Below are 24,727 nucleotides of genomic sequence, written 5' to 3'. Positions count from 1 at the left end.
AAGGAGAGAAGAACTGATGCTTTCTGGAGGAATCTGGGAGGTAGAGGAAGGGTCCTGGAAAGATTCACTGAGAAGTCCAGGCAGAAGGAATGGCATGGTCAGAGCCTGGGAGGTGAGAGAGAGGCTGGTACGATCAGAAAATGGGGTCTAGATCCTGGGACATGGGGTGGAGGCAGGAAGAAAGGGAAAGCTGGGGGGTCTACAGGGGTCAGATGGTAAAGGGCAGTGAATGCTGAGGTAAGGAGTTTGAACTTTATCCCGAGAGCGCTGGGGAGCCAGTGGGGGTTTAAGCAAAGGAGGAATATGGTTGAATTTGTTCTTCACTTCACTTGGGGAAAATACTGTCAGAGGCTGAGGGACAAGACTAATAGCTACTGTCACATGTCTGTGGTCCTGAACAAAGGCAGTGGGTTCCAGAGATGTTAAGAGGGGAGATCAGATGGGACCCCACAGCAGCTGTGGGTGAGATGGTAGTTGCTGGTGGTCCAAGGTCAGGAAGCCAAGATGAGTCTCAGCACAGTCTCCTCCTCCTCCCCTGAGCCCCCAGTGGCTCCCTAGGCCTCCAGGAGAATGTTTCAGTCCCTTGGAATGGCATTCCCAGTCTGACCCTACCTACCTCTGTGGCCTCAGCTCCTCCCACCCACTGTGCTCTGGCCCGACTGGTTTCTCCGTTAGTCATGAGCTCACATCACCCACTCCAGCATCCAAGCCTTCGCTCATGTTAATTAGTGTCCCCCCCACCCCCCGCCCCATGTCTCCCCTCCTCCCTGCCTCCCCAAACCCTCCCCACCTCCTCAGTGAAGGAGGCCCTGTCTGCCTCAGCTCCCCTCTGTCCCCACTGCCCACTTTCCCTCCTTTCCTCTATAACCGTCACTTAGCAAAGGCCTGGGCAGACCATGTCATCAGCACAAAGTTGTTCAAAGAAAGATCCTTAAAGGAGAACTGTAGTCTTGGGCTCAGGTCAGGGCTAAGAGCCAGCTCCCATCCTGCAGGGGCTCTGATGGGGCCAGGCCTGCTGAGCAGTCTTGTCTGCAGCTATCTCGCCTTGGCCAGTGGAGATGTCCAATGGAATTGCTGTTATTGCTTCAAATTAGGCACCAATTTTCCCGTGTAATTGCTTGCTAATTGACATGAAATTCTAATATAATTAGTTGGGCCCCTTATCGGGGAGCCTGGGGAGCCAGAGGCAGTGGGGGGCCACTGGAGCAGGGAGGGTCTAGGAGGCTGGGGAAATGTGTCTGAGAGAGGAGGCCCTGAGCTGCCATCAGGGCTGAGACAAGGAAAGGTAGAGACTGCAGAATCTCACAGTTGAAAGAGCCTTTGGAGACGCCAGCACTTGCTACCTATCTTTCAGATGGGGAAACTGAGGACAGGTAGAGGGAGGAACGTCCTGGGAGCTGGTGGCAGAGCTGGACCAGATATCTGGGTCACCTGTCTACAGTGACCACAGCTGTGGCCTGACTACGGGTCCTTATGACATGGCCTGTGGCTGTCTGGCCTCTGTTTCCAAGTAAAGGTGCCCCTTTGAGAGGGAGGAGGGGAAAGTGGGAGAGGTCGTGGGTACCAGACCCCTTCTGAGTAGGAAATGCAGTAGGTAGAAAGCCTAGGAAGGATGTCAAATGGTTAAAGTTGGAGGAGAAATGGGGGCAGACAAGAGGCTCTGAGCCTCTCCCTGAGGAATGACTTCGGTGTGGAGAGGAAGATGGGGAGGCTAGAAAGCCCAGCTTTTCTCCCTCCTCACTTGCCGGCAGATACCACACACACCCCCATGCCCCACCCCAGGCTTTTTGCCTCTTCCATCTCTCTGGAAAGGGTCTGGTAAAGGTGCGGGAGCCAGCTCGTCCAGCTTATGAGAGCCCATTGTAAATGTTTAGGACTTTTGCCAACCAGTTGACTTCATGGTAGTAGTTGAAATTGACCATCACAGGAGGCTTTACACCATGGAAATTGACAAATGCTACAAATCAAGGCTACACCTCCCTACTCCCTACCCAGAGCCCGTTAAACAGTTACCAGCACACCACTGAAACCATCTGAAATGTGATGCAAGAGCGTCAGAGATTCTAATCATGTTAGGGCTGGAGGGTCTCTACAGATCCCAACACAAGGGAAAACTGAGGCTCAGGAGCCACCCAAGACTTCGTCTGTGGCCCCCCAGACTCTCAGTCCAGGCTCCCCTACTCCCCAGGACCAATACCATCTGGGAGGGCTGCAGAGTTGCTTGAGGATTCAGCCTCAAGGGAGAGGAAGGAAGCACTAAAGGTGGACAGGCTGGGTCTGATGGCCAGGATGGGGCAGACGGAGCCCAGGGGACCACAGGAGGTCATGTCGAAAGGGGCTCCTGTCAACAGCCCAGCTTGTTTCCCTGGCTCTCTCCCAGGCAGCAGGGTAATTTGGCAAGAGAGGAGAGGCTGTGGGCCCAGGCAGGACTGGGAGGAGGGGCAGCTAGTACCCAGGACCATTCTGGGGATGCCATTTTAGTCACCTTGTCCCCACGCCCACTCTCTACCCCTAGCAGCCGGTCTCTCCAAAATTGACTCTCACGCCTCAGGTTGCTCTCCATTCTCCTCCCTGCAGTGTATCCTTAATCTCTCCTACTGCATTAGCTCCCAAGGTTCCATTCTCTCTAATCCCTATCTTTACCCAAATCTCTCCTGTTTCTTGGTCACCATCCCTGGATGTCCTGAAGGCGCCTCAATGCAGTGTGTCCAAAATAGAAAATATCGACTTCCCACAAATCCTTCCCCATCTGAGTAAATAGCACACTCCCCCTTAGGGCCTTTGCACTTGCAGTTCCCCCTATTTGGACAGCTCTTCCTCCAAATATCCCTCACCTCCTTCTGCTTGGATGTCACCTTCCCAGAGACACCTTCCCTGACCACCTTACCCCAAATCACCCCCATTCTCCTCTACTTCTCCTGCCTCCTTACCCAGCACTGTCTTCCTTCTTTGTACTTAGCAACACTCACATGCCATGTATTTACGCTTTTGTGTCTGGCTCCCCTCCCCCACTGGAAGGTAAACTCCACATAACCACAGCAGTTATGTGGTTGTCAGGTTCTAGAAGTTCCTTGAGATCCTAGGTTGTATCCTCTTCACTCGCTCAGTGCCAGACATTTTTAGTAAGCTCTCACTAAATATTTGTTGAATGAATGAATGAATGATCGAATGAGCCTCTAACCAGTTGCCTTCTCCAATCCTGACTCCTCAAATCCACCTCCCAGTTGCCCTGTGTCCTTCCTTAAACAAACTTGACTATGATTGTTTCCTGTCCAACACTCTTCATAGATCTCTTGCTTTCAGAATAAAGTCTACCTCTAGTTTAGCTTACAAGACCCTCAGTGATATATTTCCAGCTTAATCTCCAGCTTCACACATCCTCCCCCAAACAACTGCACACACACACACACACACACACACACACACACACACACACAGGTACAGAGCCTGGATATGCTATTTCTGCCTTTGTGTAGGGCTCCCTCAGCCCTCAGGTGGTCCTCTGCTTTCTCTGACTCATTTATTTCTTTTCTTCATTCTGTCCCTAGTGTTTCTGGAGCAGCCCCTTGGCGCCAGGCCCCTTGTTGAGGCTTACTGGGAGGGGTTGGCCCCTCCCCTCCTCAAAATGCTCCCCATCTGTCAGGGAAGGAGGACCTGAAATCATCTTCTCATCCCTAGTTCCTCTTGTCCTTTGGGCATCCTGATGTCACCTCCCTGTCCCTAGTAAGGCCTCTGGAGGGCCCCCAGGAGGAGGCAACAACTGGCTCTCGTCTGCCTCTGGCTATGGGACCACACATTATTGGAATGACCAGGAATAACTGGCTTTGGGGTCTTTGTGCCCCTCCCCCCAGCTTCTGGGAGATAGGGTGCAGAGTGAACCCTCCCTGTCAGGGCCCAAACTAGGGCCTGACGGAGTAAAGGGAACATGGAGTGATTCAGGCTGCCGCTCTTCTCTAGCACTTCTGAGCCACGGTGCTCTTCACCCCACAGGGTCCAAAACCCGGGGAGAGTTGAGGCTGTTCAAGTGAGTGGAATGTGCACACACACTTGCCGGTCTCTGGGTGTGCATCCGTGGACCTGCCCTCTGAGCCCGGTGTCAGGGGCCTGTCTCACACGCCTGGCTGTGTTAGGCATGCTTAGGAATGTGCCCAGACGCATCTGAGTTAGGGCTCGTGTGCGCATGTGCTTGTTAGGAGTCGGCACCGCCTTGGTACCCTGGTGGACCTTCCTGCGCTCTGGCTTGAATCTCAGTGCAGCCACATGTTGGCGAAGATCTCAGAGCCGCGCAAGCCCATTGCCCAAGACGGATGAGCTCCTCCCAGGGCCTCAGAAGAGCACGAGCGTGAAACAGGCGCCGCTCCGCCCTTCGGGCTAATGGCTCATCCTCCCTGGCCATTGCCTCCGAGAACCCATTGAGCGCCACATGGGTCGGCGAGCCGGGAGGCCGGGGTTGGGGGGAGGAGAGGGCCGAGGCGTGCTCGGGGCTGGCGGCCCGGGGTCCCTGTGAGGAGAGGGCCGTTCCCTCAGCCTCCCGCGGGTGCCCAGAGAGGCCCAGTGGCGCTGTAGAGGACACACAGCGCTGGGGGCACGGGCGGCTGTGAGCGTCGGGCCTGCTCCCCACAGCGCACGCTCACGGACACCCACTCCTGCACCCTTGCACAGACACACCGACACTCGTGGGCGCCAACGCCGGCGGAGGCACTATGATACAGACACCTAAGTGCACAAATGCAGGGACACGATCGCAGCTTTGTGCAGGGGCTGGGCGCGGACACACACGGACAGACACACTCAGACTCCTTCCTACAAACACCCGCCCCCTAGGCTCACTGGGGCAAACGCTCGTCCACACGTGAGCGCAGACACACCGACACACCCTCAGTGACATAGGCAGCGAGCACCCAGATGCACTGGCACACCCGCAGACACACGCAGGACCGGGAACACGGACACACACAGACACAGACACGCTCGAGCGGACTCGTCCTGGAAACACAGGCTGGAAACACAGGCTCGCAGAGGCAAACGTTTGCCCACAGCGCGCACAGACGCGCGACACGCTCCCGTGGATGTTCACGCAGTGATGGAGACCCTGACACCCGTGCTCCCAGTTACTGGCTCGCAGCCCACGCCGGGCTCGCCCCGTCCCCGCAGAGACCCAGTCACAAAGCACGTCCACCCAGACACACGCCACACACGCAAGCGCGTGAGCGGACACACCAGCGCCGCACACACAACCGCACAACGCAGACGCACTTGGGCCCCAGCTGCCTTTGAAATTCAAATCCGCGCTGCCTTCCTCGGCTTTGCGACCCTGCGGCCGGCCGGCACCCCGGCCTCCACGGAGGGCCCCGGAGGCCTTACCGCCCGCCCGCCCCAAGCGGAAATGAAAATTCATTTCAGGGGAGACCTGGGCGGGGCGCGGGGTGCGCGGCAGCCTCAGCGGGAGTGCCTTTTGTGAGCGGAGGGGTGCGGGGAGGCCGTGTTCCTCCAGCTATGTGACCTTGCCCCGGTGGCCGGCAGTTTCTGGGTAGCCTCAGGAGGGCCCCGCCTCCAAAAGGCAGGCGCAGAGCTCACCAAGTTGGTTGGGAGTGGGGAGCATCGCCAAGGTCTCAGGCTGGGAGTGCCGTGTGTCCCCGGGGGACTTCCTGGCAAGAATTAGTTCAAAAAATCCCCAATGACAAGAATAACCATGTCATGAGTACAGATCAGCAGACACACGCAACACACTAATGCACATCCCTTATCTAGGCATATACATATATATAAAACACCCAGGCCCACAACCGCCCACAGACACACACCAAATAGTATCACACACACAGGCCCCCTGGGAAATTGAAGGCCTGCCCACAGCTCCAAGTGCATGCAGGAACACACACCACAGGCTGGCACAGACACGTACCAAACACTGACACACAGATATGCACAGGCCTGAAAGCACTTTCTCCCCCCCCCCCCCCCCCCCCACAGACAGGCTCGAGCACACACTAAACAGAAACACCACACCCTCTGGTTCCACACAAACTCCAACACCACCAAACACTGCCCTGTCAACACCCGGCACATTCCCCCAGACACTGAGGGGGTGCACAGATCCCAGTGTCACACACAAGTATGCGTTCCACACCACACATACACCCAAACAGAAAAATCAGTGCACAAATACCCCACACACCCTGCACGCAAAGACACACACACACACACACAGCAGAGATCCCCGGAGCCAGGCCCCGGCTTCTGACGTACAAGGCCTAGGCAGACACACACAGAACCTGCAGGCAGGCATACCGTATACACACAGAGACTCTCCCCCCACGCATTGACGCATACAACCACCCACACGTGTACCCGAGCTCAGCCCCGCTCACTCCCACTCTGACATGCGGAACGCTGGCTCAGTGATGCATCCCAGGGCCTCTCCCTTCCAGCCACAGCACTCAGGAGCCTTCTTTCCCCTCCTCCCCTGACCCCCAACCCCTGCCTCAGCCACAGGCCTCACGTCCAAGCCTGGACCCCAGAGGTCAGAGTCGCCAGGGTTGGCAGTGAGGTAGGCCCAGCTGCTCACCTGGCAGTGATTGCTCTCCTGCCAGCACGAGGTGCTGTATGCTTGAGCATGAGGGATGTCCTCCTGGGGTGAGTCCCCATGCGGTGGTGTCTGTGGCAATGGCGGTTCTACTTGCCAGGCAAGTGTGTAGGCGTCAGCAGGCCTGTGCCATGTCCTTCCCAACACCTTCAGCAACTCTGGTTGTCTCCCCCAGATCTAGGTGTCCTGCTTCAGCCTCTCCCTTCAGGGAAGAGGCCCTGGGAGTCAGACCCGTCTCAGATCTCTCACCCTGAGGGAGCTGGTCTTCTCTGGAAGATCAGCTCTAATCCTGAAATAAATTATTTTCCACAGTTGGCATTTGGTCTGTCCTCTGGGGGGTAGCAAGGAGGCTAAGGATGAGGCAGGATTCAGGCAGGGCCTTACTGAATGAGGGGAGGCATGGGTTCTATCTCTGCCTTTCTCTGAGCCACAGTTTCTTCATCTGTGAAATGGGAGTGACCCTACCAACTTAAAGGGTCGTTCCAGGGGCTAATTGTGACAATAAGTTAAAAACAGCCGGCACAGTGTCAGGCCCACAGAGGGGCTTTGCAGGATGAGCTGGTCCCTCTAGACCTCTAGGTCACCCCCACCCTGCCTGCTATGCTTGTGGGGTCCAACTTGACACAAGCCCAGTTCAGCAGGATCCAGGTGACACGGAGCCCACCTGGGGGCAGGGAGAGAACCTGGGGCATCTCAGACGATGGGAACACATTGACCCCCTGACTGCCAGTGTGCCCCGTGCCTGCCGAGTGTCCCAGGCCCTCTCCAAGGGATCCCCCCACCCGACCCCGAGTCGTTGCCAGGGCTCCTAGCCTCTAAGGCCTGCAGCAGTGGGGAGTGTGGGAGAATTTAACAAGGGGAGTGCTTGGGCTGCCTCCTGTCAACTGGGAGGGATTGTCTCTGACCTCAGTCTAGAGCAGGAGGTGACAGGACTGATAGGTAAGCCAGACAGGTCCCCGCTGCACCAGAAAAATGGAGGGGATCGTGTCCTGGGGTTGGGTGTGTTGGTTAATTATATACCTGCGTACCCCAGTCAAGTGTATATGTCTGTGGGACAGCGACTGTGTAAAGTGTGTGGATATGTTTGTCTGTATATGCATCTGTGTGTATGTTTGTGTGTGTTTACACAGACAAGGATGGCAGAAAAGGAAGAGGGGCTTCCAAATAAGGAGAGGAGGTGCTGCAGAGAAGTGGATCCGGATTCAGTTTCTCTGCAGGGGTCACGTGCGCACACTGTCCTGGTCACACCTTGGCTCCTGCTGCCTCCTTCGCTGCAATGATCTCAGCAGATGAGAACTCCAGCTGGTATGGGGCTCAGGAAGGGGGCACTGGGAAGGCCTCAAGGTCAGGGCCCCATTCTGAGTCATCTCCATGACCCCCAGAACCGAGAACAGCCTGCAGCCTCGAGTAAGTCTGAAAGGGGCCCACATTCATGCAGACGACACCTCCCTGTGTCTGACACTGTGTGAAGCACTTCATCTTTATCATCTCATGTGACTCACATCAGCTCTGTTAGGTTGGGATCATTACTTCCATTTTACAGAGGAGAAAACTGAGGCTTGGAGAGCATAAGTGACTTGTCCAAGGTCACACAACCAGTGAGGAAAAGAAGCAGGAGTCCAGATCTGTGTGATCCCAGGGCCTGAACTCTTTCCAGTTCATCACGTGGGAAACTGTAAAACACAATTTTATAGGGACAAACATTGATCGAAGATTGCAGACTGGAAGCTCTTTGAGGGCAGGGTCTATGCTTGTCCTTTCACCATTCACTCCCTCAACATTTGCTGAGCACCTACCGTGTACTTGGCATCGTGCTTTGTGCCAGGGGATCCAATGGTGGATGGATGGACAAGGTCCTTGCCTTTACAGAACTCATGGTCCAGTGGGGGAAACAGATGACATGGGTGTAAATAGACAACATATTTTCAGAGTAATGTGTGCTAGGAAGAAAATACAACAAGGCAATGGGATGGAGCGGCTGGAGCGGTGCAGGTCGGGGCGGGGAGGGGGGAAGCTGCTTTAGAAGTGTCATCAGGGAGGCCTGCAGGAGGAGGCGATATTGGAACTGAGATCTTCCTGCTGAGAAGGAGTCAGCCATGCAAAGTGCCGGGAGGAGGAGGGTTTGGAGTTTTACAAGAACAGCAAGGAGACCTGTGCTGCTTGAGCATAGTGTGGGCGGGGTGATGGCCCTGGAGAGGTTGGTAAGGGCCTGGTCATGCAGGGCCTGGAAGGTCATGGTGTTAAATGCGGTGGGAAGCCATTGGAGGACTTAAGAAGGGGTGCTCCAATTTACATGTTAAAAAGATGGCTCAGTGGGCTCCAAAGAATGGGTTGGGATGGAGAAGTAGAAGTGGGAACCCGGAGACTAAATAAGGGAGAGTTCGGGCACCAGATGTCGGTGGCTTGGATCCTGATGTTGGCAGTGGGGATGTGAAGAGCGAATAGATTTGGGATATTCTGGGAGGTAGAAGCAATGGGACTTGCTGACGGTCTGTATCCTGGTGCCTAGAACATAGTAAACGTTTAATAGATATTTGTTGAATGAATGAGTGCAGGCATCTTCTTGTGCATACCCTCCAGGTGTCTTGTGCACATCCTCCAGTATAAGACATGTATGTAAAAATCACCCAGGACCCTAAAGTTCTCTATCCTCTGCCCCAGGGGCTAGGGGCCGGAGAATGCAGGCACTGCCCTGAGGGCTGTACACAAACCAGGCATTGGCCTTCTGGGAAGATTTAGCTAGGAAGCAACTAATCCTCCCTTTTCTCCCTAAGTTATAGCACCAAGAAAATGACAAACCTCCAGCCTGGGTTCCCCAGGCTCCTAACGCATTTGGCATCTGCAGCAGGAAGCTAGACACACAGGACTTCCTGCAGGCAGAGGGGGCCCACCAGTCCATCTTTTCCAGTATACCCCGCCCTGGCAGCCAGAGCACTGAGCTCTGGGGCAGACCCTGGTAGAAGACGGTCACATGGATTTGGGTGTCTTTGGGGCCATGTTATGATCTCCTGACAGGTGTCTGCAGTGGGGGTGGGGGTCTGGAAGGAGACCTTGGTACCCAGAGCTTTGGGTTGCTGTAGGTGCCTGGCTGGGTGGCAATGGAGGGCAGGGGCTTGAGGGAGGGATGCTCCTAGGTCCCACCGGCTGGAAGGAAACCTGCCCAGGCTCTGGGCCAAATAAATCATTGCGAAGGGAAGAAGATTTTCTCATCTGTTTAAAGGGCAATGAAGCATAGCGGTGGCTGGCCCATCGAGAGGCAGAGCTGAGGCCAGGCGGGCGAGGCTGGGGTTGCTCCCCTCCTCGACCCGCCATCTTCTCCTGCGCTGCCCCACTAAGGGCTGGGCTGCCTCCCGACTGGGCTGCTGGTGGTGGTTACTGTTAACAAAAATACAAATTAATTGGTAATCAAACAATTATTTTTAAAAGGCCCTTTTCAGGGGCATAACTCTTGCTAATCCGTATCTTTATCTTACTGGAGTGCAGGTGAGATCGTTTATACCACTTCGCAGATACGGAAACCGGCTCAGGAAGCTGAAGGGATTTTCTCGAGGTGCCCTGGCACGGCAGCATGAGAGCAAGCGGACAGCCTGACTTCTAGTTGCCCTTGTGGGACTGGTCCCCGCCATCCCCTCAGAGGTCCCAGAAGGGGCCCCAATGGGGATAAAGAGCTGGAGTCATTGTCCTTGTCCAGTCTGTGTGGTGGGGAGCTGCTGGGAGCTGTTTCTTCACTCTGCGCAAGCTCTCTGTGCTCAGGCTCTGGCCGGTGCCCCTTACCTTGCCCAGGTTTTGCCCCAGGCTCCCTGGAGGCCCTCTTGGGGCTACGACTTGCTCTTTCCACCCCCTGCCAGGGCTGTCAGAAAAGTAATTTCTCTTCAACCACCTGGATTTGAATATGGAAACGATTTGTAATTACTCCAAGTCCTCTCAGGCGGCATTATCACCAGAGTGAGTCTAGAAGGGCAGGGGCTCATGGGAAAGGAGGTGGGGAAGCCCCAGTGCAGGGAGGCACCGCGGGGGAGAGCCTTCCAGAGGTTTGACCGAATCTAGCCTGCTCCTGCACAACCCCTGGGAGGTCCAGCTCTCTCCAGCCAGCTCCCACAGCCCCTCCTGCCTTACTGATCTCCCCACCCTGCCCCGATGAGCCCCCAGGTATGGGGTACCATCTCTGTCAGTCCCTCACTCTGTCTGACCACCTGTCTTTCCTAGGGCATACGTTTCTGTGGCTGAAAGAATGGGGTCGAGAACTCTGAGGGCTTCCAAGGCACAGAGAAACAGACAAAACCCTGCTGTCTCTCCGGAGCCAGCCCTCCCATTACCCTGAACCCAGCTGGATCCTGAGGGGAGGAGGAAAGCCTCAGGGATCCAGCTGCATCACATCTGCAAGAGACCTGCCCGGGTTTCTCTGGGCTCTGGGTCTCTAGTATGCTAATGTCATGAATATTCATACAGAGGAAGGCAGACTCCCTGTAGGAGTGGAAGGGGCTGGAGCTGTGAAGGACAGGGTCCTGGAGACTTCTGAGGGCCTGTCCTTACATCCTTGTGGGTATCCCATGTCCTGACCACTCTCCTCACCTTTGCCCACCTCCTTAGGACCTCAACCCCAGCAACCCCACTGCCCCTCCCAGCGCCCGAGTAAGGAGGCCTGGGATCTCCCACTGCCCTTGGGGTGGCTCTCAACACACCATGCAGACAGCAAGGCTCGCCTGGCTTGGCTTTCCCAGCAGCAGCTGAACCTCCGAACCCAGAGACCCGGGGTGTGCCTGAGGGTGCCCAGCAAGAACCCAGGAGCCCTGCCTGCCAGTGCTCGGCCCAAGGCACAGGCCTCCTTGGGCTCCTGCTGGGAAAGGAAAAGTGCCAGCCCTCCTCCCTGCCTCATCCAGCCTCATAAATTCCCTGAAGGTGATGGGTGAGACTCCTTCATCACTCCTTATTACCTCCTTCCATTAAAGTGGGTAATCTCTCACAATCACTCACAACAAATGTCACTGAGACTGCTGGAGAGGTGAGAGACGGAGGGAGGGAATGGGGGCTTTTTCTCTGGTACTGCCCCTGGGGAGAGGTGGTCTTATCCTGCTCCATCTCCCGGGAGGCACAACTCAAGGGGCTTCAGTGGAGAGGTGGGGTTGGGATTGGGTGGACTGGGGACTTCCTTGCTCTCTAGGTTTGGCCCCCTCCTGGCCAGAGAACCTTCAAAAAGTAGAGTCCCTGAAACCGTCCCACCCTCATTGCAAAGCTGCCCCCTGCTGGCTACTCCTCTGACCAGAGCCGTGGGATTAACCTACTTGTCTTTGGCGGAAGTGGTGTGTCCCTGGTCTGCCCACCTTCCCGGTGGCAACCTGCCCAGGCCACAAACCACCGGACCAGGGTCCTGAGCCATGGGCATCTCCCTGAGTACCGCCTTTACCATGTGGGCTCTGGCCCCACCCAACTGTTCCTGGGCGCACTGCCGGGATGGGGAGGGGGCGGGTCTGTAGGTTTCTGCTGCCTCTACACAAACATATGCAACATGGGGGCGCCCCTGGCACAGGGAAAGGCACTTGAGGGAATAGACAGGCGCTCAGGAAAACATGTAACACGCTGCACACGTGTAGCATACCCGTGCCTAGGGACATGCAACATTGCCGAGCTGACACCAGAGTATGCACCAAACATACCACACTGCAGTGTACATATGTGGTTCCTACATACAAGTGACGCACAGCATTCAGCACACGTGTGGCACTTGTAAGCTTGCACATATATAGCATCCCTACCCACAGGAACAAGCAACATGCATTCAGGACCTGAACACAAGTTAAAGGACTGTGCATGTGTGAGGCAGTTGCATGCACAGTCAGGCAACATTGCAGTGCACGCCTAGGGCACCTGTATGCATAAGCATATGCAAAGTTCAGCTCACACGACTGGCACCTGCATGCACAGGGATATGCAATTTGCAGTGCACATGGGGGAGGGGGGCAAATGTTTCAGCCCTCAGGGCCCCGAGACCCTGGCTGCGCGAGATGCCTTACGCCTGGGATATCGCTGGAGGGGTGTCGCGGATCGCCTCAGCCTGCGGTCCAGGAGGCCGAGGGCGGGGCGGGGTCTTACCCGGGGCTTCTCCCGCGCCGGCGCCTGGGGCCCAGGGCGGGGAGGGGGAGGGTGCGCTTGGCTCGGCTGGAGCTGTTCCCCCTTTAACAGGAGGCGGCGCGCGTCGCCCCCACCCCCCCGCCCCTTCTCCGGCGGCTCCTCGCGCCCGGCCCGGCGCGCGCCTCCTCCCGGGCCCGGCCGGCGCAGGCGCCGCGTCCCATCTCGGCCGTCACTCGGCCCCGCGCGCGCTGCGGGAACCGGCCGGAGCGGCCGGAGGAACCCGGTTCGGCAGCGGCAGCGGCTCTCGGAGACCGAGGAGGATGCGGCGCCGGTTTGCAGAGCCCGGGGCTGCGGCCGCCGCCCGCGAATAGGAGGCGGCGCGCAGCGCGGGCGGTGCTCTGGGCGGGGGAGTGGGGAGCGGGGGGGTGGGGGGCGGCGTGGCGAGGAGGCGGCGGCAGGAGCCCTCGCCCGGCCCGGCGCCCGCCCGCCCCGCGCTGCTCCGCGGCGCCTTTTCTGCACCCGCCGCTCCGCGGAGCGGGAGCCTCGGCCCTCCGCGCGGCTGCAGCGAGCTGCCCCGCGCCCCGCCAAGCCCCCGCCATAGGGATGGCAAACTTGCGCCCCGTGGCCGCCTCCGCCAGCGCCGGCCCCCGCTCCTGCTTCTGACGGCGTCCAGGTGAGTGCTCGGCCCCAGACCCCGACCCGGCCCCGCACCGAGCCCTCCTGTCGCGGTCCCGATTTCCGCACCGGCCCGGACTGGGGGCGCTCCCCCAACCCACCTCTGCTGAATTCTCCCCCGCCCCAACTGAGTTCGTTCAGCATCTATTTACCCACTCTCGTCTCTCTGGGAACTAACAAGCCTGGGGCCGAGGTCCCCTTCATCTCTGGTGAGTCCCTTTTCTGTCCCCCTCCTCCTTACCCATCTCTGCCAAAACCCCTCGCCCCCGCCGCCAGTCCTTACCCACACCTACCCCCATCGCTGTCTCGAGTCTCTCCCTATCTAAGCCTGGATCCAGGGGTGCACCCCCCACCCTTGATTAGAGCCCCTGTCTCCAACCTGCAGCTCGCCTGTGTCTCCCCCCTTAATTCCCCTCCTCGTCTGGAGCCGGACCCTGCTCCTCCCCTCCACTTTATCTCTGCACAGAGTCCTTCCTGTCCCCATCCATGCCTGCCTATAGTTACTGCCTTTCCCAGCGCCAGTAACCCAACCATGCTTCCCCTCTTATTTCTGTCCTGATCGCCCCCTCCCCCATATCTACCCGGAGTCCCGCTATCCCTCGTCAGTCTCTGCTGCAAGTCCCCTCCCCCTCAGCCTGGACTTGGGGCCGTGCTCCCCATGTCTGCTCTGAGCCCCCTCCTCTCCAGCCTGGGAACTCGACTGGCCTCGCATCCCTGCCTCTCTTGTCCATCTTTGGTCGGAGTATCTCTGTCCATCCCCCATCCCTCTCCTCCCACCCCCAGGGCATAGAGCTGGGCACCAAACGCACCCTCCCGCAGCCCCGGGGGCTGGCATGATGCGGGGGTGGGGGAGGGCGGGTTGTAGGCCGTGAAGTTGGCGGCCACTCCCGCAGTCAGCTCGGTCCGAGGGAAGTCCTCCGCGCCACGGCCAGTGCAGAGCTGGCGAAGGGTCTGGTGCCCTCGGGGGGAGGAGCTCCCGGGCCAAGAGATGCTGCCCGCCTGCCCGCCTCGCCAGCTGCCGGCCGGGCCCCTGGGCGTCCTCTGGCGCCCCCTGCCCGCAGCCCTGGACCCACCTTCCCCTTTTCCTCCCGCGGGCAACCCTAGATTTCCGCAGCCCGAGCAGCAGTGGTGGCTGCGGGGCGCTGGGAAGTCCCTGGGGAGAGGAGGCGGGTGGGCGAGGCCCGGTGCCCTCTCTTGCTAGCCGTGCCGGAACAGCCCTGGTTGTCTGGCCTTATGCTCCGGGGATGAGGTGTGGGGTGGGGTGGAGGGCTTATCCCAGCAGCAATTCAGGGCACAGACCAGCAGGACTGGCCCCTGGATTTGAGGTGCTCTGGTTGGGCTTGTTTGGGCTTGGGCAGGTGTCCCCAGGAAGCCTCTATCTGTCTACCCCATGGCAGTACCCACTAGGTGGTGGGGCAGAGGTGGGCTCTGTCTGGCTTGGGCATGGATTAGGAAGTGGGGGAGTCCACTTGGCCCTGAGACAGAGCAGGGACCTGGGGAGCATCCCATGAGCTGCCACAGGGGTGAGGGTCAGTATGGACTCTGCAGGGCATGCCCTGGTTTGTGGGGGAGGGAGGCATGAGGGAGGGTCTTCTCCGGACCAAGATTGACAGATTTCCCCCCTCTTCTTCCCTTCTCTGCCTTCTCTTCTCCTTCTCCTCCCATTTTCTCTCTCCCTCCCCCATCACTCTTCAGAAGGAAAGAGGTCCAGCCTGGGGTGGGTGTGTGCAGTAGGCATTTCTGTAACCCAGAGTGAGGTCCCAGCTAGTCTCTGCCCTCTTCCCTCCCCCCTAACCCCCAGGTAATGGAGCTGAGTAGTTAGGAACTCAGCTTTTTGTTGGATGACCTGGGTTCAAAAGCTGTGTGACCTAGGCGAGCTATATAACCTTTCTGAGCCTCAACTGGCCCTCCATAAAATGGGTCAGTGATAACTGCCTCATATAGTTGCTGGGAGAAATGATATTAGGTTGTTTGTATAGAGTGTCTGGCACCCAGTAATGCTCAACAATGATAGGTGTGTTGGGCTGTTTCTCTTCAAGGCCAAGGTCAGGCCCCTCTCCACTCCACTCCTAATCCCAGAGTAGAAATGCAGAACAAGTTCTAGTGACATCGCTCCAACCTCCAAGATAATAAAGCCAGAGAATAGCTTCAGGTCCAGAATGGGTCCAGGGAGCCTGTGACCGTTAGTCTCCCCCCTCCCTCACCCATCCTTCAACACCCCACTAGATTCCTCCGGGATCAGAGGGGCATGAGTGAAAGGCCAAGGCCTCTGAGGGAATGGTTCAAGTGTAGAAGCTGGGGAAGTGGAGGAACCAAGTCAAGGTCCCCAAAGGTAGGCTGCTTCTTGGGGGGGGGCAGCCCACGTGGGAAATCAGTCACAGAGGAGCACATGGGGCACAGAAGCACCTCTACCTACCCCCATGAGGAGAGATGCCAGCAGGAACTTTCCAGGGCAGTTAGCGCTCCGGGTCAGAGTTAGGCGGCGACCTGGCCAGAGGGCCCCAAGAGTTTGAAGAAACCTGGCTTTGGCGGGCAAGGGGGAGAGAGGAGCCTCGAATTCGTGACGTTCTGCTGGCCTGGAAGCCCTCTGGGCAGTGTGGCTGGGCCTGGGTCTCACCGGGGAGTGGTAGCCTCCCAGCCTCCCGCCTGCCGGGGCAGCCCTGACATTGGGGAACAAAAGGTTTCGGTTCCTGTAGCAACGGCGGCTCCAGCTGCTGCAAAGTTCCGGGGAGGCGGGCGGAGGGCGGCTGAGTCACCGACCCCTCCCCCGCCGCCCGCGCGCACGGCACCGCCCCCCCTCCCCGCGGGGGGCTGGGGGGCCCGCATCTTAGTGGTGTGTCGGAGGCCCCTGCCCCCCTCGCCAGACGGAGAGACACTCTGCCAGCCGGAGAGGGAGGGGCTGCACTGGGGAGGTTCGCCCCCTCCCCTCGGTCCGGCCCACCAGCTACCAAGGCTGGATGGAGGGTGTGTGCCTTCCTGGGTGGCAGAGCTCCGGGAGAGGGGTGCTTGAGGACCCCGTCCCCGGCCGATGCAAGGGCAGGGGACCTCGAGGCCCGGGGGTCCCCGCCCGCGTGTCGGTCTGGGCTCCGCCGCGCTGCGAGCGCCCGGGAGGCGGAGGGTGAGTGACGGGCAGGCGAATTGGGGCTGCCAGGTGGATAAACGCGACGGATGTGCGCACCGACGCGCCCCCTCCCCCACCCACCGCCCCTCCCCCGACCGCGGCCGGGGCTCCCGGCTCCCGCCGCGCGGCGCCCCTGCTCTCAGCTAGCGGGAGGCTAGGGGTCGATCCCAGGGATCCCGGAGACCCAGCCCTTGCCCTGAGGTGCCCCTCCCCGCCGCACTACGTCCTATGCCTCCTCCCACCCCAGTCTTGTTTTGGCCCTTCCAGCTGCTGGAAAGCCTCGGAATCCCTCACTGGTGCAGAAGGGAAGCCCAGGCCTGCGGGATCTGGGAGGAAAGGGGCATGAATGTGTTTGGAGAGAGGGTGGGAGTCTCAGGTTTGAGGGGCGCAGGGGGGCATGCGGTGAAGGGGGCCTGTGGCTGGAGGAGGGGGATCCTGAGACTGAGACTGAGCTCCTCACCCATCTCTTCCCAGAGAGGTCCTGAGGGAGGTGGCCTACTGATTATCCTTTCCATCAGCCTCCTGACCCAGGAAGTTCTTGCTCGGAGGTGACCTCCATACCCCTTCTGTCTAGCTCTGTGCGTGGAAGGGTGTGTGGTCTTCCTGGGCTTGCAGGTGGCAAAGCTACTCTGAGGTTTAACCCAAAGAGCCTTCAGAGGTACCGACCTCAACTTCAGCAGGAAACAGGAGAGCCTGTGAGGTTCTGAGAAGAGGGAGGGGGAAGGGGAAAGGATGGTGTGAGCGCTCTCCCCGGGGCAGGCTCTGTGCTAGGAACTCACCAGGAGGCTGAATGAGAAGGTTTATGCAGTCCTGAGGGCAGGGATCATGTCTCTACTCCACAGAGGGGGAAACTCAGGCTCAGGGAGGCTAATCATGGCTCATAACCACCTGAGCTGCCTGTGAGGCGAGGATCCTTCTAGGTCCCTTCCCAGGGGAGGCGGTCTCTGACTCAGCTTGGAATTGGGCTCCTTGCCTTATCTTGTGGATGGAGACTGATATAAAAAAGGGGCCCCTAGAAGGTCTTATGTCACAGCAGGAACAGTGAGAGTCACATACACCCAGGGTGTAATTCCAGAACTGATGTGAGGGGAGGTGTCTGAAGGAGACTGAGTGGAGGACGGGGCTTGGGCAGGGTTTGGGGGTGGCTCAGTTCTGGAGAAGCCAGGCTGTGGCTCTGCGGGATATGCACCTAGTGCTTCTTGATGGGTTGGAGCTACGGACTAGGGAGCAGGGGAGGCCCAGGAGATGGGGCTGGGGGCCCGAGCCCTCAGTTTCAGGAGCACCAAGGAAGGAGCAGCAGATCAGATCCTGCCTGATGCTTAGCTGTCATATGCTGAGCTTCAAACACCCAAATACCTGTGTGTTCACACTAGAGAGTATATTTGCATCTCTGCACGTGTGTATGAGTGTCTGGCTCTTGACAGCCTTGTACATGTGAGTGTGCGCACCTCGTGTGCATTGAGTTCACTCATCTGTGGTTTACTCCGATCTCTGTGCATGTCTGTGTGCATGTGTATCTCTCCACAGGCAGAATGCCTGGCTACACACGTGTCTGTGCATCCGTGCTTTTGTGTGCATGTCTGCAGGGCACAGGGGTGTCGGTGTGTTTGTGCGTGGAGATTCCCTGCCCTGCTCTAAGTGGGGGAGACAAGGCCAGTTATAATGAGGCCCCACCTCGCCTCCACTGAGCTACGGCCATGGCCTGAATTTTGCAGCCTGCTTAGAAATAATTGGGGGCAGCGGGGGGATCGGATGTCACTCATCATGAGCCGCTGGCTTTGCTGGTGCTGCAGCAGGCTGGGCAGGCTGAACGGTCTGGCACCGTCATGATGTGGGGTGGGAAGGCCAGGGGTCTGGTCCCTTTTCCAGCTCTGTGCGGGTCAGAGGAGACACAGCCTATACTGGCTTCTGCTGAAAAACTCCAGGCAGGTCTTTGGAGGAGGGTGGTGTGGCTCCTTCCTTGTAAATGCGCCTGCCCAGAGCCTGCCTCCCCACCCCCCTGTGGCTCAGGAGGGGCAAATGTGCGTTTGCGCTTGGGGCTTGGGCCTGGCTCAGAGTGGCAGCACGTGGGATCTGGGCCAGCGAGGAGTTCCCTGGATGCTGCACAGGAATTGGAATTCTGGGATTCTCATTCCTTTCCCACCCCCCCCCCACCCCCCACCTCTGACCACTCTTTAGACTCCTGAACAGCCATGGGAAAACCTGTCCCTGGGGAGCAGCTGTGTCCTGGCTCTATCTAGCCACACCCTGTGAATTATCCTACGTTTGGGATTCAGTTCCCAGAGCGTGAGGAGCAGAGAAGGGGACAGAGCAGGAAGCTATGGGTGGATGCGGGAGAGCCCGGGCTGGGGCCTCAGGTCCTGGACTCCAGTCCCAGCCTGGCTTCTCTGAGGTGATCTTGAGCAGATTGCCTCCCTTCTCAGAGCCTCATCTTTTCTCCTCTAATGCGGAACAACCAGGCTCTGGGGGCCCATCCAGTGCTGTGAGCTATGCTTTGGGCGTGGAGGGGGGAGGGAGCGTGGACCCCGCCTGGGGGCAGGGCTGGAAGCAGGGCTGAGCCTGGGCACTACCCGCCACTACCTGGACAGCTGGGGCGGAGGCTGTGGGCAGTGGCTCTGCCCTGGCCTGGTAGGTGCGAGGCACCTGCAGCGCCCCCACCCCCACCCCCATCCCTTGTCCACTCTGGCGTGACGGCTTTGTGTGTCTGTCAACTTGGGTCCTGGTTGCCCTTCCACACCTGGAGTACATGCACAGCTGCTGGGAGCTCAGCTTAGTGCTTTGGGGGCAGTTAGAAATCAACGGACGCTGGTCTCCACTCCTAGGAGCTTGAAGACTCATGAGATGAGTGAGCTAGCCCTGGCGACATAGCAAGGGCTAGTGGTCATGATTGGGTGACGCAAACTTTCAGGAAAGGGCTGTGGGAGCTAAGAGGAGGGAAATGGCTTGGTGGCCTCCCCGGGGGTAGCAGGCCCTGCGCCAGGCCTTGGAGGATAACACCATGGTGGGAGGGGAAGAGGGGTTAGAGGGGAACAACTGCACCCATTTTGCAGATGCCTCTCCCCCTTGTTTCCAGCAGGAAATCCACAGCAGCGATAGTCATGACGTTCACACTTGCGATGCCCTCCCATGGGCATGGCTCAGGCTGTGCTCAGTCCCCAGCACACCAGCGGTAACTCCTCCCCTTTCTCTCCCACTCAGTAAAGCAAGTGAGTGAGAATGACATTGTTCTGGGAATAACCTTGAATTGCTGTGATTTATAAAAAAGCAAATCGTTGTCAAACATCGCTACTTCGACAATTACCTCTGGATTATGTGTGCCACGCCTCACAGCTGATCACGACACATTGCGGCTGAGAGCAGCAGTTCTGGAGTGTACAAGTTGCGTGGTGGGGCCGGGGCCGGATCTGAACGTCAGGCCGAGATGCTGGTGGTTGATGGGACCGATGGAGGAACCACGGAATAATAGTCACAACTCATGTTTCTTAAGGGTTTACGAGATTGCAGACGCTCTCCTCAGGGCCTTCATTTCTCAAGTAAGGGGCTCAGAGACGTCAAGTCAAGTCCCTTGTCTAAGATCACATAAGTGGACCTGGGTGACTTAAAAGAACATAGTCTTCACCGCAAGGCCCACGACCTGCAGCTAGCCACAGGAGATTCAGAGCCCATGCTGGCTGCGCCTGGGGCCACTGACCACTGTCTCTCTCCACAGGGCAAGGGACATAGGATGACCCCAGCCTGTCCCCTCTTACTATCTGTGATTCTGTCCCTGCGCCTGGCCGCCGCCTTCGACCCCGCCCCCAGCGCCTGCTCTGCCCTGGCCTCGGGCGTGCTCTACGGGGCCTTCTCACTGCAGGACCTCTTTCCTACCATCGCCTCGGGCTGCTCCTGGACCCTGGAGAACCCGGACCCGACCAAGTACTCCCTCTACCTGCGCTTCAACCGCCAGGAGCAGGTGTGCGCCCACTTTGCCCCCCGCCTGCTGCCCCTGGACCACTACCTGGTCAACTTTACCTGCCTGCGGCCCAGCCCCGACGAGGCGGAGGCCCGGGCGGAGTTGGGGCGGCCAGAGGAGGAGGAGGAGGCCGCGGGGTTGGAGCTGTGCGGTGGTTCGGGCCCCTTCACCTTCCTGCACTTCGACAAGAACTTCGTGCAGCTCTGCCTGTCAGCCGAGCCCTCGGAGGCCCCGCGCCTGCTGGCGCCCGCAGCCCTGGCCTTCCGCTTCGTCGAGGTCTTGCTAATCAACAACAATAACTCCAGCCAGTTCACCTGCGGCGTCCTGTGTCGCTGGAGCGAGGAGTGCGGCCGTGCGGCTGGCAGGGCCTGTGGCTTTGCCCAGCCGGGCTGCAGCTGCCCTGGTGAGACAGGGGCCAGCCCCGCTACCACCACGCCTCCGGGTCCTCCTGCTGCCCACACCCTGTCCAATGCTCTGGTGCCTGGGGGCCCAGCCCCACCTGCCGAGGCCGATTTGCATTCGGGGAGCAGCAATGACCTGTTCACCACAGAGATGAGATATGGTGAGTCTGAGCAGGGCCCAGGTGAGGTGGGTGTGTCTGGAGGGCTGATGGTGCCCATCTTGGTGGATACTGGGCCACTCATGTGGTTGTTCACCAGTGTCTCCACTGGGTCCAGCCTTGTCCCGGTGTTGGGGTCACCAAAGTGGATTGGGGTCAGACCTCCCTCTTGAAGAGTTTGCAGTCTGGGTGGATGAATGGGGGCATAGACCCCCCATAGACAATGCAGTGTGATAAACCCAAGGAGGGACCCCCTACCTGGGCAGTCAGGGAAGGCTTCCTGAAGGAAGTGATACAGGAACAGAGATCAGAAGGACAAGTGGAAGCAAGCCAAGCCAGAGGAGTGGAGGGCATTCCAGGCAGAGGGAGCAGCGTATATACAGGCCCAAAGCTGGGAATGACGGCGGCAGGCGCTGGCGCTGCAAGTTGACAAGTGTGCCTGGAGGCTGGAGTAGGCAGGGCGCAGGGACATCTTCCTGCCCACACGGGTCAGTGGTTTTTGGCTGTGGCCCCAGGGTCAGGGCAGAGGAAGGCACAGAAGAATGTGCCTGGGTGAAGAGGCCTGAGCTTCGAGGCTGCCTTGGAGGGCTGGCCTGGCTCAGCTCCCAGCGTCCCCTGTCTCCCCCGCTCTGGGCCCACGTCTTATGGGACCAAGGCCGCCAGCTGCTAGAGCTTCCTGCTGACTGGGCAAAAGCTCTTCAAGCCCTTGAGTCCTGCCTGCTTCTGCTCCCACCCAGCTCCCTCAGCCACGGCCACCTTCTGCCGACCCTCCTTCCTGCAGCTTCAAAGCCCCAAGATCCTTGGCCGGGTCCTAAGTGTCTGCTGAACAGGGCTGGGCCAGGGACTGGCCAGGGGGCCCAGGACGTCGGGCTGGGAGGGAGGCAGATTTGGGATCTGGTTTCCAGCTCTGGTACTAACAGGGAGTTCCCGCCCCTCTGGGCCTCAGTTTCCCCATTTGGGATAACAGGTGCTCGCCTACCATTGTGAGGTTGTCACGCAGGGGTGGGTCAGAGGGGCATCTGGATCTGGCTGAGAGCTTTTAAAGAACACAGGGGCTCTCGTGTGAAGGCTGCTAGGAGTACTGGAGGGGGATGATCTGTTCCCATGCCTGCTTTGGAGACAGAACCCGAAAGTTGGGAACTGTCTTTGTTACGTTGAGTAGATCCTTTTTTCTGGCATCAGTTGTTTTGTCTGTAAAACGGGGAGATAGCCCTGGTTTAATTAGGGGAGGTGTTTATCATGACAGTATCCTCTCCCAAGGCTTTGGGGAAGAGGCTTCTCAGCCTCCCTCATGAGACATCTGGCATCACACCCATCCATGGCAAGTGCCCAGTGGCCTTGTTCTGGCCTCTCCCCTAGGCCAGCTTGGCCTCTCACAGCAGTCGATGAAGCCATCCGAGTGACAGCCAGGCCCTGGGCAGGCTACGGGCCCTGGAGGCTGGCCTGGGATTTAGTGCCTGCAGGAAGAAATTGAATTTTGCTTCTTTGTGGAACATCGGCGGAGAGCGCCAGGCGTATATCAGGAGGTTTATGGCTGTTCCTGCCTGGCCGCCACTGCCTGTCACTCTGTGGGGGCCTCCCCCATTGTGCTCGGCAGAGGGCGGGTTCTTTTGTCTGGTTTTCTCTGCGGTCCATCAGCCCAGTGGTCCACAGTGGATGGAGTGAGGCTCTGCCCTCCTGGGTGGGCACCATCTGGGCAGGCTGCCAGGTGGAGCACAGAGCCAGGAGCAGCCAGCTGGGCTTGGCTGAAGTCGGAAGCGGGAGTTGGTTGGTAGCCGGGGTGTCTTTAGGGGTCAGAGTGGGCTCGTGATGGGAAGGGCACCATCATTCCCACCATCATCAGAGCCTCTGCAGAGGCCTCTGGGACTGAGGATGGGTGGAGATTAGACCCTGGTTGTCCCTGGGTGTGAAGCCTGGTATCTTCTCTGAGTAGGGAGCCCTGGGCTCCCAGCTCATGCCCCTTGTCCTGCTTGGCGTATTGCCAGGCTGCTCCATGGGTTGGCCTGCAGGGAGGGCTCTTGTAGGGAGTTGTGGGGGGCAGGGGTGGTGGGGAAGTGGCGTCAGCTGTTGGCTCACAGGGCACACTGGTGCCCAGAGTTGGGCTGGCACGGCCCCTTCCTCTCCCTTGGCAGGCAAGAGATTCTTCCTCTTTGCCACCTTTTACCTTCTGCCCACCCTCTCTGGGGCAAGAGATGATGGGCACACGACTCAGTTTGTTCCATGCGGCAGGGGGCATCTGAGGGCCAGTGGCATCATAGGGCCTGGAGCACTCTGTGCCTGGTGGCAGCACCACCTTGGCCAAGCCCTTGGCCTCGCCTCCATGCTTCCCTTCACCTCCTTCCCACTGGGCCAGTTGGACACGTACCAGCTGCAGGAGAACTGGCTGGCACATGGAGCTGCCAGCTTGAGGACAAGATTGGTGGGATGGTGGTGAACAGGTGAGATCCTCATCCCAGCCCCTCTGCCAGGCACTGGGGTAGGGGAGCTGTGCTCGGCTTCTCTGGGGCGTCCCAGGTAGGATCAACGCAAGGCCAAGCGGGGTGGAGCTGGGTTGGTACTGGAAGAGCCATGAGGCTGGGAGCGGAGGGCCTGGGCCCGCCTCAGAGCTGAGTGCATTTGACAAGAGGGTACAGACGCCTGTTAATTTCACGCAAACTGCCTTTGATAAATCTCTTGTTATTTTTGGTGAGTTGAGCCATAAATTTGTGCCATCTTGCTGCCGCAATCTGTTAAGTGGGGGGAGAGGAAGAAAGGGAAGGAAGGCAGGAAGGAGCTCCACGGAGGACAGGCACGGAGGCTGGCCGAGGCCGGGGCCGGAAGGCAGGTGGTAGAATTGGTACCAGCTCCAGAGCCCAGCTACAGGGAGCCGGTCGCCAACCTGCAGTTCCTGCCTGCTGACCCTCCAATCCTGAGATGTGGCTGTGCGGGGTGACATCTGGGAGAAAGTGTCCTTCACTCTTGCAGCCCCCTCCCTCCTCTGCCACACTGCCTGCCTCCCCCCAGGGGCACTGTCCCACCCCTGGCTGGTGGCTACTAGCCCACCATCTCCATCATCCAGGCTCCATTCCAGAGGCATGGGCACCAGGTGACCCTGCGGTCCCCTGAGTGTCAGGCCTGGGAGGCAAGAATGGGCTCAGATCTCCCCTCTGCCACTGCTGCTGTGTGACTTGGACAAGGCGCTACCCCCTTGGGGCCTCAGGACCCCCCGTTCTCTGTGTGTCACTTCCCTGATTCAGCCCCCAGGGACTCCCCAACGTGGCCCAGACTCCTCAGCCTGGCATTCCAGTCCTGCCCCTGACCCAGCTGCCACCTGCTTTCCCTCTGGTTCTCTCCCACCCTTTCAACTGGGGCTCCTACTGGCCCCAGAACCCCCTGCTTCCTGGCTTCCCTGCCTTTGCTTGGGCTGTTTCCCTCACCTGGAATGCCCTTTGCCCTGGGTTATCCTTTGCCCCATCCTTCTAGCACAACTCAAGCCCTGTCTCCTCTAGGAAGCTGCCTCTCACCTGCCTGACCCAGTCCTCGATTGGCTTTCTCCTTGACCATGGTCTGGTGGCAGGAAGAGAGGCCCTACCTTACCTGACTGTTTGGGGTGCAGACATTGGGGAGGCAGGGCCTCTCTCAGAGTGGGGTGGGGGAAGACCTAGCACATGTGGTACGATTCCTAGAGGATCCTTCCAGCCCGGATCTCTGCTGCCAGAAATTTGTGTGCTCCATCATGGGATGGGGAGTGGGGCACAGACCACCCCACCCCCCACCCCCAGACAT

General features: G+C 58.7%; 1 protein-coding gene and 1 long non-coding RNA gene across 15 annotated transcripts in view; one reads left to right on the top strand and one right to left on the bottom strand.

Annotated features, from left to right (window-relative positions):
* Positions 1 to 6,572: 6,572 nt before the first annotated feature.
* On the bottom strand, positions 6,573 to 9,926 carry LOC137210222 (uncharacterized). Its single transcript, XR_010936378.1, has 3 exons — positions 8,383 to 9,926; positions 8,089 to 8,259; positions 6,573 to 6,875 (listed from the first exon to the last, which is right to left on the bottom strand). It is a non-coding gene; the product is annotated as an uncharacterized lncRNA (long non-coding RNA).
* Positions 9,927 to 13,106: 3,180 nt separating this feature from the next.
* ADGRB2 (adhesion G protein-coupled receptor B2) overlaps positions 13,107 to 24,727 on the top strand; it is a 36,248-nt gene continuing 24,627 nt past the window's right edge. For 4 of the 14 annotated variants that reach the window (XM_067725242.1, XM_067725238.1, XM_067725235.1 and 1 more), the window contains exons 1-2: positions 18,626 to 19,984; positions 20,161 to 20,965. In XM_067725242.1, coding sequence (XP_067581343.1) covers positions 19,886 to 19,984; positions 20,161 to 20,965 — 904 coding nt within the window. In that variant the 5' untranslated portion in view covers positions 18,626 to 19,885. Of the gene's footprint in view, positions 13,329 to 18,623; positions 19,985 to 20,160; positions 20,966 to 24,727 lie in introns of those variants that run through there. The other 10 variants (XM_067725246.1, XM_067725245.1, XM_067725244.1 and 7 more) reach the window with 6 other exon arrangements.

Source organism: Pseudorca crassidens, chromosome 2 (genome assembly GCF_039906515.1).
Source record: "Pseudorca crassidens isolate mPseCra1 chromosome 2, mPseCra1.hap1, whole genome shotgun sequence".
Classification (NCBI taxonomy): Eukaryota; Metazoa; Chordata; class Mammalia; order Artiodactyla; family Delphinidae; genus Pseudorca; species Pseudorca crassidens.
This window is presented reverse-complemented; position numbering and strand designations above follow the sequence as displayed.